Consider the following 14,527-nt stretch of genomic DNA (forward strand, 5'->3'; position numbering starts at 1 on the left):
TGTTCAATTCTTTTAAAATTAACTTCCTGTAATGCTCAATAACAAAGCTTTTAAACTCTATGGTTACATTTGATTATTTAATTTCAGCCATCCCTTACTGTCCACCAGCCAACAAAGGACTGTTGTTTGTTGTGCCACCATGAACGTAAAGACTGGGGAACACAACAGAATGGGATTGTGGATCTAAAGAAGTTGGCACATTCGGTGCCTGCATTGACACATGGTCTGCTGGAGCACATGCCACTCTGGATATGTCAGACCTGTCAAAGAAGAGTTGAGGAAGAGGAGCAGCGGGCCATCCTTGAACAGGCCTTAACGGTAAAAATGAATATTCTTATTACAATCTGTGTAAACCTAAAATGTCTGTGGTTCTGTACAGGAAGTAAAGGGAAAGGTTTATGTTCTATTTAATATTGCTATCAGAAGTATTGTTACTTGAATTCTGGAGTACGCCTGTGAATATCGCAAATTTCTCTTCCTCTGGGTCATTCAATTGCAGGATTAGGTCACAAAATCAATGAAATATTTGTAACTGTCATGTCTGCAGTTGTCATCTTAAATGTTTATTTGCTATTTAGCTTGTGTGCATGCCACAGAACTTGCATGAGGTTACAAAGTGCTATTATGTTGAATACAGTAATGTCTAACTTATGCTGTGATAGGGAATGTTACTATCTTTTCACAGCAGTAATGGATGGTAATATGAGTCAGTTTCCTTCACCACTCTTAATGGAAAGTAATTGTCTTTGTTGGGGTGGCAGTAATTTGGTATTGTATATTTTTTTACTTTTTGTATAAGCAGTGGATTCTCCTTAAAGCAATTTGCAAAGCTCAATGTAATCAGATTATGCGAATCACTACTCTCCTTTTTTTATGGAGAGTGCAGATGTGAATGATTTTGCTCTTTATCACTCGGCTCGAAATTAGGCTTTTTAAAGCACTCAGAATGTATTAATTGCTTTTGACAGGGAGATACTGTTGTATGCTGCTTTGAGGAAAGGGGAGGAGAAAGTGCGTGTGGGAGTTCCAAACTTGTCAAGTACTCTGAAGTTCAGACTGTTGTATATGAATTGGTGCAGTGAAGTTCAAAATTAAATCTCATTTCTTTTTGCTTCTACAGAATTAATATGTTTTAACATTTTATTTTATGGTGACATTTGAGATCATAAGGGAATAAAACATGTTTCTATTTTTTCCAGTGTCAGCCTCAAGCGCTCCCAGGTCAAGTACACCATGCGATGTAAGCACTGTAAAGCTCCCATTCCTGTGCCCTTAATGCACTTTACACCTCCCTCCCTCCCTCCCTCCATCAGAGCAGAACACAGTAATGTACCAGAGTGACATTTCCATTTCTCACAGCTGCTGTTAACTCTCATCATCTTGGAAGTTGTGGCCTAATCCATGATTGCCAGAATGGCATGGCTATTTCACTGATGACAGAGTGCCAATTTTATGCACTTTAGGAACATTGATCCCGACAACTTTGCTGAATCATCTATCATTGCCTGGACACTTGCAAAATCATTGTCACAGTTTGGCGTCATGCAATTTTGAACTAGTTATCATATAGCTTCCCACCAAAACTCTTTATTGGCATCCAATTTTCTGCCCAAATAGCACTATCTGTGATGGTGCATCTTTTAGTATTCTCTTCTCTTCCCCCACCCCCACCCCCCATCTCCATTAATACAAGGGGTTCTACGGGACTCTGTCATTTCCCCTCTCCCTTTATCAGTCGAGCTCCACTCACCATCCACCCCTATCCATTCTTCTGATTCCACTCCACATTTGTTTGTTTTACAGATTGTACTCCCTCCTTGTACATACAACCTCCATTGGTGTTGCGGTGCACTGACTAAATCAGTAAATCTCCTCCATGCCATTTGGGGCAATAAAGTTATATGTTCTTCCAGTTCTAACAAAGTTATGGCTCATTTATGTCTCTTGTAAGTGAAATCAACAGCTACCACCTTTTATCTTTGTCTCCATCCTTGGTCCTCGTTTATCCATATTCTTGGTCTCGCTATCTAATCTGACCTAAAGTGTAACTCGGTTCTTCCTAAAATGTCCTCATAAAAACCTGGTTTCTCTTTCATGGCAAACAATTTTACCCTCAATTCTTAACTTGAAATCCAAGTCTATTGAAGGCTTGAATACCGATCTCGTAGTTTCCCTTGACTTTCTCTTCCACCTCCCTCGTCCCCCTTTCCTCTTTCTCTCCTCCCCTCTATCAAGATTGCTCTGGTCAATGCTCTGAAATTTTGGTTCTTCGTTTTTCTAAGCTGCAGTGACACTGTCCTATACGCAGTTCTCTCCATAAATCTTCACTGTTGAAATCAGGGTCATTGTAAAATAATTTTTTGTTTCTCAGGTTATCATCTATCTCTACTTCCCATCTTTCCCGATCTATCCACTTGCTCTTTTCAACCATGCCAATGTCCTGCACTATAGGACTTGCCTCTTTATTTCAGTTAATAAAAATCATCAGCCAATCATTTATTGGTAACCATTATTCATGAACTTGCTTTCCATTCTGAGTTCTGCAAATCTTTATGATAACTTGCAGTGCTTGTTGTTGAAACAAACTTTTTAACATTAACATATACAGAGAAAATGTTGGTAATGGAAAGCAGATCAGTCAGTATAAAGAGAATATTAACAGTCTGGATATATACCCTTCATCAAAACTGAAAAAAAAAGTTTATATTCCGTATGGTGTTTATAAAGCCCTGTCAACTTGTTATTTTTCTTCTGCCATCTGCTGTGTTGTATGAAAAGTTTATTTTGTTTGCTGTAGTCTATTGTCTTAACGCTGTAGCCGTGAGAATTGGGCTGCATATAGTGACACTACTATTCCCAGCCAAAATGGAGATGATTGGGTAATTCTCCCATCAATCACGCCTGGAGTAACTGGGATTGATTTTACGCATATATGTTACTATCTTCCATGCTCTGCATTTTGCTGGGGAAATAATTTATATTATGTAAATATCCTCGTAGACTCACTGCATTTTGCTGGAGGAATCCGGGTGCTTTTTTGGGAGACATTGGCTGTAGTTTCGGTCACTAGTTCTGTTTGCTGTCGTTCACAGAGACTCTTTTTAAATAGATTCTATTTGCTGAGTAAATGGACTTTTTTTGTTGCAGAATAGACTGGTGTGAGTTCTGCTGTATATCTCGCCCCGCCTCAAATAAATTGGTTGATAATGTAACTCAATTACTGATACAGTGGTGTCAATAGATACTCTGGTGTGAATTTAGGAGGTTCTCTTGCATAGCAGTTAATTGAAGCTGACAAGAAACTGTGATGCTTGCGTGTCAACAGCTGCTACGATATAGCATTTAGCTTGGAGAGAAAGAGCTATTTATATAGCGCTTTTCATACCTCAATATCGCAAAGTGCTTCACAGCCAATGAATTCATTTTTGGTTCAAGTGTGGCCACTGTGGCAATATAGGAAAACATGATGGCCAATTTGCACACAGCACGGTACCACAAACAGCAATGAGATAAATGATCAATTAACTTGTTGAGTGGCTTTGGATGAGGGACAAATGTTGGCCAGGACCTTGGTGGAAGTCTCCTGCTCCTCTTCGAATAATGTCATGGGATTTTTTAATTCCATCTGACCGGCTGGATGAGACCTCGGTTTAACATGTCACCTGAAAGATGGCATCTCCGACAGTGCAATACTCCCTCAGTGACTAAGCTGTCAGCTGAGATTATGTGCTCAAGTCCTGGCGTGGGACTTGAACATACGACGTTCTGACTTGGAAGCTACCACTGAGCCAAAGCTGATAACTTAAATAAAATTCTTAAAGAATAGAAAATGATCTGAGAAATCACATATTAAGACCTTTATTAAGATTTTGTCTCCTTTCTTTTACTCATTCTATTCGACATAAGATAGTCAGCCTTCTCCCTTTTACACAGCTTGAATTAAGCCTGAATTGCATAATTTTCCTTTCCTGCACTACAAAACAAAAAAACCTCAAAGTATCTACTTGTTTTTTTTGGCCATCTGCTATGTTGCAGGAGAAATCTCTTAAGAGTGGTGCATTATTACATGCCTGGAAATTGTAAATGAATTGTTTTGAATCATTATTTGAAACCCCAGTAGTGTTCTTTATTGATCATTTTCACCAACTGTGAGAAATTCTTCTTTATTACCAGCTGTGAATATTTCCTGTGGCTTTTTCCATTCAACCATGAACTTTGTCTTAGGAGTTTTCAAATGTTTCTGGAAAAAGCCATAACACAATAAAAGTTGTAGCGCCTTGTCCTTTGCTTGGACTGAAATGGCAAATGCATGAGCAGACAAAATATAGTATCATCAGGCGTTCCTTTCGAAGAACATAAGAACATATGAAATAGGAGCAGAAGTAGGCCATTTGGCCGCTCGAGCCTACTCTGCCATTCAATAAGATCATGGCTGATCTTCCTCCTCAACGGCACTATCCCCATATCCCTTGATTCCCTTAATATCCAAAAATCTATCGATCTCTGCCTTGAATATAATCAAAGACTGAGCATCCACAGCCCTCTGGGGTAGACAATGCCAAAGATTCACCACCCTCAGTGAAAAAATTTCACCTCGTCTCAGTCCTAAATGGCTGACTCCTTATTCTGAGACTGTGACCCCCTGGTTCTAGACTCCCAAGCCAGGGGAACATCCTCCCTGCATCTACCCTGTCAAGCTGTGTAAGAATTTTGTATGTTTCAATGAGATCACCTCTCATTCTTCTTAACTCTTGAATATCGGCCTTGTCTACTCAATCTCTCCTTTTCGGACAATCTCTCCATCCGAGGAATCAGTCTGGTGAACCTTGGTTGCACTACCTCTATGGCAAGTATATCCTTCCTTAGGTAAGGAGACCAAAATTCTAGGTGTGGTCTCACCAGGGCCCTATATAATTGCAGTAAGACAGCTTTACTCTTGACACTCAAACCCTCTTGTAATAAAGTCCAACATACCATTTGCTTCCTTAATTGCTTGTTGTACCTGCATGTTAACTTTCAGTGATTTGTGTACAAGGACATCTAGGTCGCTCTGAACATAAATATTTCCCAATCTCTCAACGTTTTAAAAAAAAAAAAATACTCTATTCTATTCTTCCTACCAAAGTGGATAATTTCACATTCCATTTCCCATATTCTTGCCCACTCACTTAGACTTTCTATATCCTCTTGAAGTCTCTTTGCATCCTCCTCACAACTTACATTCCCATCTAGCATTGTATCAGAAAACCTGAATATATTACATTTGGTCCCTTCATCCAAATCATTGAATAGCTGAGGCCCAAACACTGATCCTTGCGTACCCCATTAGTTAGTTTGCCAACCCGAAAATTACACATTTATTCCTACTCTCTGTTTTCTGTCCATTAACCATTCCTCAATCCATGCTAGTATATTACCTCACTCCCATGAGCCCTAATTCTGTTTAATAATCTTTTGTGTGGCACCTTATCGAATGCCTTCTGAAAATCCAAATTAACCACATCCACTGGTTCCCCCTTATCTATTCTGCTAGTTAGAAACTCAAAAAATTCTTAACAGATTTGTTAAGCATTATTTCCCTTTCATAAATCTGTGTTGACTCTGCCCAATCCTATTATTATTTTCTAAGTGCCCTGTTACCACATCCTTAATTATAGATTCTACCATTTTCCCTACTACTGATGTCGAGCTAACTGGTCTGTCGTTCCCCATTTTCTCTCTCTATCCTTTCTTAAATAGTTGGGTTACATTTGCTACCTTTCAATCCACGCAAACCATTCTAGAATCTATAGAATTTTGAAAGATGACATTGCATCCGCTAACTCAAAAGCCACCTCTTTCAAAATCTTAGGATGTAGGCCATCAGGTCCAGGAGATTTATCAGCTTACAGTCCCATTAATGTCTCCAGTACTATTTTTTTTACTAATACTTATTTCTTTCAGTTCCTCATTCTCGCTAGACCTTTGGTTCTCCACTATTTCCAGGAGGTTTTTAAGCATCTTCTTTTTGAAGACAGACACAAAGTACTGATTTAATTTCTCTGCCTTTTCCTGATTCCCCATTATAATTGCACCTGTCTCAGCCTATCAGGGAATCACATTTACTTTTGCTAACTGTTTCCTTTTTACATACCTATAGAAGCTTTTACAATCTGTTTTTATATCTTTTTCTAGTTTACTGTCATTCTTTTTTCCCTTTATCAATTTCCTGGTCCTCCTTTGCTGAATTCTAAAATCCTTCCAATCCTCAGGCTTACTGCTCTTTTTGGGAACATTATAAGTTTCTTCCTTTGATCTAATACTATCTTTAACTTCTCTTGTTAGCCACGGTTGGACCACTTTTCCTGTGGAGTTTTTGTGCCTTAAAGGAATGTATGCTTGTTGTAAATTATGTATTCTTTAAATGCTAGCCATTGCTTGTCTACAGTCATACCTTTTAATATAGTTTCCCAATCTACCTTAGCCAACTCACCCCTCATACCTACGTAGTTTGCTTTGTTCAGATTTAAGACCCAAGTTTCGCATTGAATTAAATCACTTTCAAACTTGATATAAAATTCGATCATGTTATGGTCAGTCTTCTCTAAGAGGCCCTTTACTACAAGGTTATTAATTAACCCTTTCTCATTGCACAATACTAGATCTAAAATAGCCCTTCCCTCATTGGTTCCTCAACATACTGATCTAGAAACTATCTTGTAAACATTCCATGAATTCGTCCTCCACACTATTACTGCAAATTCGGTTTGCCTAATCTATATGTAGATTAAAGCCCCCATGATTACTGTATTACCCATGTTATACGCGCTTCTGATTTCCTGATTTATACTTTGCCCTACATTATAACTACTGTTTTGGGGGCCTATAAACAACTCCCACCAATGTTTTCTGCCCCTTGCACCCAAACTGATTCTACTTCTTGATTTTCCGAGCTAAGATCTTTCTTTCTACTGTCTTTATCCTATCCTTTATTATCAGGGCTACCCCTCCTCTTTTTCCATTTTGCCTATCTCTTCTAAAAGTTAAGTATTCTGGAATATTTAGTTCCCAACCTTGGTCACTTTGCAACCACTAATGGCTATTAGATCAAACCTATTAATTTCTATCAGTGCTATTAATTCATATATTTTATTGCGAATGCTTTGCGCATTCAGATACAGTGTCTTTGGCTTTGACTTTATTCTATTTTTCCATTTGTCATTGATGCCCTATTACCTTTGTTACTCTCTCTTCCTTCTGACCCACTCTGCTTATCTTTACCCAAATCTTTGCTCTGCTTTAGAGCCTTGACATTTCTCTCGCTGCTTTTAAATTTATTCTTTCCCGATTGCCCCACCCTCTTCCCCTTCATTAGTTTAAAGCCCTGTCTACTGCTCTGATTATTTGATTCGCTAGGGCACTGGTTCCAGCCTGGTTTAAGTGGAGACCGTCCCAATGGTACAGCTCCCTCTTTCCTCAGTACCAGTGGCAGTGCCCTACGAAGCAACACCGCTTGCTTCCCAGACCACTCTTTGAGCCACGCATTTAACCTTCTAATCTGCTTATCTCTATGCCAATTGACGTGTGACTCAGGTAACAACCCAGAGATTATTACCTTTGATGGTACCATCTCCAACCTCCCTTTCCTCTCCAATGTCCTTGTAGGCGTTGTCGCCTCACAAATCCGTGCCCATCTTTCCCGCAACTCCATGTTTGAATCCCTCCAATCTGGTTTCCGCGCCTGCCACAGTACCGAAATGGCTCTCATCAAAGTCACAAATAACATCCTTTGTAACTGTGACAAAGGCGAACCATCCATCCTTGTCCTTTTTGACTTGTCTGCAGCCTTTGACACGATTGACCACTCTCCTTCTCCATCACCTCTCCACCGTCATCCAGCTGGGTGGGATTGCAACCGCCTGGTTCATTCGTACCTATCTAATCGTAGCCAGAGAATCACCTGCAACAGCTTCTTTTCCCGCCCCTGCTTTGTTACTTCTGGTGTTCCCCAAGGATCTATCCTTGGCCTTCTCCTATTTCTCATCTACATGTTGCCCTATGGCAACTTTATCCGAAAACACAGCGTCAGTTTCCACATGTACGCTGATGACACCCAATTTCATGACAACTTCTCTCGACCCCTCCATGGTCTCTAAATTGTCAGACTACTTGTCCGACATCCAGTTCGAGATGAGCAGAAATTTTCTCCAATTGAATATTGGGATGACCAAAGCCATTGTTTTTGGTCCCCGCCAGAAACTCTGTTCCCGAGCCACTGACTCCATTCCTCTCTCCAACTTCTGAGATTGAACCGCACTGTTCGCAACCTTGGTGTCATATAAGACCCTGAAATGAGCTTTCGACCACATATTCACAGTATAACTAAGACTGCCTATTTCCACTTCCGTAACATCGCCCGTATCTGCCCTTGCATCAGCTGCTGAAGCCCTCATCATTCATTTATATCCTGTAGACTTGACTATTCCAACGCACTCCTGGCTGGCCTCCCACATTCCACCCTATGTAAACTAGAGGTGATCCAAAACTCGGCTGCCCTTGTCCTAACTCGTACCAAGTCTCGCTCACCTATCACCCCTCGTACCAAGTCTCGCTGATCTACATTGGCTCCGGTTTAGCAACGTCTTGATTTCAAAATTCTCATCCTTGTTTTCAAATCCCTCCATGGCCTCGCCTCTCCCTATCTCTGTAATCTCCTTCAGCCCCACAACCCCCCCGAGATGTCTGTGCTCTTTTAATTCTGCCCTCGTGAGCATCCCTGATTATAACCACTCAACCATTGGTGGCTGTGCCTTCTGTTGCCGAGGGGCTAAGCTCTGCAATTCCCTGCCTAACCTCGCCGTGCCTCTACCTCTCTTTCCTCCTTCATGACGCTCCTTAAAACCTACCTCTCTCCTGCCCTAATTTCTCCTTGTGGCTTGGTGTCAAATTTTTTGTTTCATATCACTCATGTGAAATGCTTTGGGACGTTTCACTACGTTAAAGTCGCTATATAAATATAAGTTGTTGAGGTTCTGCTTTTTAATTTAGACCCCAACTCCCCAAGCTCTCTGAGCAGAACCTCATTCTTAGTTGTCCCTTCAAAACCGGCAACTAATTTCCTGGCGGGGCACTGGGAACTGGCCGCTCGCCTGGAAACCATTCCCTCCGCCATTACCACGCATCTGGGGCGCGAACAGAGGTGGCAATATAGGGAAAATGCAGCCCAATCGTGCCTTTAGCTTTGACATTTTTCTATTTTTCCCTGATGTGACCGTAGTCACTGATGCCCTATTATCTTTGTTACTCTGTCCCTTCCTGACCCACTCTGCTTATTTTTACCCAAAACTTTGCTCTGCTCTAGAGCCTTGACATTTCTCTTGCTGCTTCAAAATTTAGTCTTTCCTGAATTTTCCCATCCCCCTTCATCAGTTTAAAGCCTTGTCGACTGCCCTAGTTATTCGATTCATGAGGTTCCAGCCCGGTTTCAGTAGAGTCCATCCCAACGGAACAGCTCCCTCTTTCCCCAGTACAGATGCCAGTGCCCCATGAAGCAAAACCTCTGCCTCCTACACCACTCTTTGAGCCACACATTTAACCTTCTAATCTGCTTTTCCTTTGCTAATTGGCGCGTGGCTCAGGTAACAATTCAGAGATTATTACCTTTGAGGTTCTGCTTTTTAATTTGGACCTCAACTTCTCAAACTCTCTCATCAGAACCTCATTCTTAGTTCTACCTATGTAATTGATTCCCACGTGGGCCACTATGACTAGATCCTCCTCTTCGTACTCCCAAGTTCTTCGCCGGCCGCGAGGAGATATCTTTAACCCAGGCACCGGGCAGGCAACACAACCGTCGGAACTCCCGGTTGTGGCTGCAGAAAACAGTATCTATCCTTCTGACTATACTTCCCTACCACATCTAAATTCCCTTTCACTCCCCCCACTTGAATGGCTTCCTGCACCATGGTGCCATGGTCAGCTTGCTCATCTATCCTGCAGGCTTTTTCCTCATCCACACAGACAGTAAGAGCCTCATACCTGTTGGATAAGGACGAATGCTGAGGTCGCCTTATCTGCCTGAGTTGCAGTCACCCTCCTGTCCCTGACCACTAACCAGGTCTATACCACTACCTACCCTAAGGGGTGTGACTGCCTCCTGGATCCAAGTGTCCATGTAACTCTCCCCCTCCCTGAAGCTGCGCAATGTCTGCACCTCAGACTTCAGCTCAACAATTCTGAGCTGAAATTCCTCAGGATGCAGGCACTTACTCCAAATGTGGTTATCTGGGACGCTCTCCACAACCTCCCACAGCACAGCACCTGCACTCCCATCCCTTTATGCCTTTGTTCTATTTAATTAAATTAAAAGTCTCATTCCTTCAGGTTTTAATTGTTGGAGATTTAAAAAATGACACTTTTAACTTTTCCTTTCTGTCTCTTTATTCTCTCTCAATCCAATCTTTCTTTCCCACTTTATTTCTCTTTTTGTACCTGATTTGACATTGATTTCACCCACAGTAATCTACACTTCCTTCTCATTCCTTGTCCTGTTAATTTCACAATCCTTCAATCTGATTTGTTAAGGAGATACACAGTTACTTGCTCGATTCACTCAGGTCCCAGATGATAGGTTTCTCTCGCCGTTATCAGCTTGTACTTTCAGCAACTTGCACAAAAATGTAAAAAACCTAAACATGCAGATGCTGTTGAATTCACTGTTTCATCGAAATTATGGCCCTTTGTTTTTGTACCATCTTTTTTGACTCTGATAGGAGACTTCTTAGCTGAACTTGCTAATATACCTGGTAAAGTTACTGGATTCAACTTAAAACTTGAAGCATGGAACAACAAAGGCAATTTAGTCTTTCAAATCCATTCCTTAACAGACCATGTACATTTAATCCATCTTCGGTTATACCTTATCCAGTCTCCTGAGGTGAATTTCTGTGCAAATACTTAAAGCGGTAATCAAAGAAAATTCCAAAATATGTAGAACTCATATTGCCACTGTCATTTCTGGTGTATTGCTTTCCATAGACTCTTTGACAACCGTCCCAGCTTCAGTTTTGAATCTGAGACATTAATTCGGGAAAGTTTGGGCCCCTGATGCTAGACCAGAAACCTAGATATTGAACAGGGCAGGCAGATGTCATGGGCCTATGTTCTCTGGTTGTAAGTATCTAACTTTCTTCCTACAAGCTGATGTCTGCCTTTGCTTCTGCTGCAAGTTCATCAGGCTCTTGCTTCAGTGGTGGAATCGCCATGTGTTATTTGTCATGAGTATAGTTTGGTTCTTGGCCTTTACACTGAATGGTAATTGTGGAATTTCATATAGTCACAGTGTTATGCTTTCTATTTAGCATGTTGTAAGTATTGGTGTGTCTTTCACAGTGAGGATAAAACAAACTATTTCCTACTGAGTTGATTCAAGAGAAATAACCCTTGTATTTATATTCTACAGTAATGGGATTTTGGGCTCTTCAGTCTCAAAGTAATTCCTTGTGCAGTGGCTGTTGATAGTTATGATCAAACTTAGTCTATTTTCCCCTGTGCCCTTTATTGGAAATACTGTGCTAGAACAATGGGCTCAATTTTGCACAAGCCCGTTTTTTTGGCATATTGCCAGAGTTACGCCCGTTTTTCTCGAACAGAAATGCGGCAAAAATATTTATCCAAAGTTTCCCTGCTGTATTTTTCAAATTTGACGCCGCACAGCCTGTCCAGTTGCCTCAGGGAGTGGAGCCTGCTATCTACACCGGAAAAGTGATGCCGCACCTTCTGCGCATGTGCGATTTTTTTTTTTTTTTTTAAAGTTTGTTTTTGACGTGATCCCAATGGGTGCACATGCGCAGTAGAGCTCCGGGTCTGAAATCGGCCATTTTTGAAGAGCCAGTTGTGTGTGTGAGAACGTTGAGTGCTGTATGAGAGCACTGGAAAAATCGGAGCTGCAATACAAGATGCAACGTGTTGCAAGGACCAAGAATTTCTTACAGGATGAAGTGGAGGCATGAGTTACTGTGATTGAGGCCAGATGGCAGGAGCTGGACACCAGCAGAGGTCACATAAAAGTTCCACACAAACAAATGAAGAAATGGTGGAACCAAGTTGCAGAAGATTACTGTGCAATGGTGACCACCACAAGATCTAGAGGCCAGTGTAAAAAGAAGTGGCAGGACCTTGGTCAAGTAGTTAGTGTAAGTAATTTAATTTATTCAATGGAATTGCAATTGTAAATGTGACCAGCTGTGCATGTCCCACCCAGCAGAAAGACACCCTCTCTCTTTAAAAAAAAAAGAAAAAATTGCATTTTCATCTTTGCAGAGGAAGGTGGCACATAACAAAAGGGTAGGAACTTGAACAGGAAGAAGCCTGGCAAATCTGCAGCCACTGACACCTTTGGAAGAGAGCGTTGCTGCTTTGATGGGTCCTGCCTGGAGAAAAGCAGCCACCACTGCACAACCTGGGCCCACACTCGAGGGAGAGGGTACGTCCTGCAAAATACAGAGTCTGGCTTTGCTATATGTTAAGTACTGCGCGGGCTAGCCATTCTTTAGTTCATGGGGATGTCTTCGTCAGCTGTGCTTGGGTTGATGCAATGTGCTATCATTCATCGTGGTCCTTCAAATGAGCCTGCTGCCTGCGCTGTGAGAGCCTACTCATGCCACGCATCCTGCCCCTCCTCTGCTGCTAACCATTTGTCTGTGTTCTGTTATATTTTGCAGAACTTGAGGCCAACCCTGACAATGCAGAAGAAGGTTCAGACGAGGACGAGCCTGAAGAGAACATCTTCCAATTCCACCCTCCAGACCAAGAGCATGAGGGGGAGGGGATGGGGATGGGGATAGAGATGGATGAAGCCCCCACTGTTTTACTGTCTTTGGAAGAGGTGCAGGTGCCAGGCCATTCCGTGACTAGTGGTTTGAGTGTTGGTGGGACATTCCATGATTTCCTTTGGAGTTGTTACCAATTAGGTTAATTTAAGGATTAAGTCATGGCAGGAGAGCCCAGACACGTGTCATGCTCCTCCTGTGCTATGTGGGAAGTCAGAGACGGTTCCAGTGTCCCTGACAACTGCATGTGCAGGAAGTGTGTATCCAGCTGCAGCTCCTGACAGACCGCATTGCGGCACTGGAGCTGCGGATGGATTCACTGTGGAGCATCTGCGATGCTGAGGATGTCATGAATAACATGTTTAGTGAGTTGGTCACACCGCAGATAAAGGTTACACAGCGAGATGGGGAATGGGTGACCATTAGACAGAGCAGTGGAAAGAAGGTAGTGCAGGGGTCCTCTGCGGTCATCTCCCTCCAAAACAGATACACCATCTTGGGTACTGTTGGAGATGGCTCATCAGGGGAAGGCAGCAGCAGCCATGCACTGTCGGTGGCTCTGCTGCACGGGAGGGCAGGAAAAAGAATGGGAGAGCTATAGTGATGGGGGATTCTATTGTAAGGGGAATGGATAGGCGTTTCTGCGGCCGCAAACGAGACTCCAGGATGGTATGTTGCCTCCCTGGTGCAAGGGTCAAGGATGTCTCGAAGCGGCTGTGGCGCATTTTGGAGGGGGAGGGTGAACAGCCAGCTGTCATGGTACATTTCGGTACCAACGATTATGGGTAAAAAATGGGATGAGATCCTACAAGCTGAATTTAGGGAGCTAGGAGTTAAATTTTAAAAGTAGGACCTCAAAGGTAGTAATCTCAGGATTGCTACCAGTGCCACGTGCTAGTCAGAGTAGGAATTGCAGAATAGCTCAGATGAATACGTGGCTTGAGGAATGGTGCAAGGGGGAGGGATTCAAATTCCTGGGACATTGGAACCGGTTCTGGGGGAAGGTGGGGCAGTCCAAACCGGACGGTCTGCACCTGGGCAGGACCGGAACTGATGTCCTAGGGGGTGTGTTTGCTAGTGCTGTTGGGGAGGGTTTAAACTAAAATGGCAGGGGGTTGGGAATCTATGCAGGGAGACAGAGGGAAGTAAAAAGGGGGGCAGAAGCAAAAGGTAGGAAGGAGAAAAGCAAAAGTGGAGGGCAGAGAAATCAAGGGCAAAAATCAAAAAGGGCCACATTACAACATAATTCTAAAAGGACAAAGTGTTAAAAAAACAAGCCTGAAGGCTCTGAGTCTCAATGCGAGGAGCATTCGTAATCAGGTGGATGAATTGACTGCGTAGATAGCTGTTAACGGATATGATGTAATTGGGATTACGGAGACATGGCTCCAAGGTAACCAAGGCTGGGAACTCAACATCCAGGGGTATTCAATATTCAGTAAGGAAAAGGAGATGGGGTAGCTTTACTGGTTAAAGAGATTAACGCAATAGTAAGGAAAGACATTAGCATGGATGATGTGGAATCTATATGGGTAGAGCTGCGAAACACCAAAAGGCAGAAAACATTAGTGGGAGTTGTGTACAGACCACCAAATAGTAGCAGGGAGGTTGGGGATGGCATCAAACAGGAAATAAGGGACGCGTGCAATAAGGATACAGCAGTTATCACGGGTGACTTTAATCTACATATTGATTGGGCTAACCAAACTGGTAGCAAT

The 14,527-nt window shown here is 42.4% G+C and overlaps 1 protein-coding gene across 2 annotated transcripts in view; it reads left to right on the forward strand.

The window, feature by feature from the left end:
• fam193b (family with sequence similarity 193 member B) overlaps positions 1–14,527 on the forward strand; it is a 109,369-nt gene that overhangs the window by 27,327 nt on the left and 67,515 nt on the right. For both annotated transcript variants that reach the window (XM_070878379.1, XM_070878380.1), the window contains exon 2: positions 88–318. In XM_070878379.1, coding sequence (XP_070734480.1) covers positions 88–318 — 231 coding nt within the window. The remainder of the gene's footprint in view (positions 1–87; positions 319–14,527) is intronic.

Source organism: Pristiophorus japonicus, chromosome 4 (assembly GCF_044704955.1).
Source record: "Pristiophorus japonicus isolate sPriJap1 chromosome 4, sPriJap1.hap1, whole genome shotgun sequence".
In the NCBI taxonomy this organism is placed as follows: domain Eukaryota; kingdom Metazoa; phylum Chordata; class Chondrichthyes; family Pristiophoridae; genus Pristiophorus; species Pristiophorus japonicus.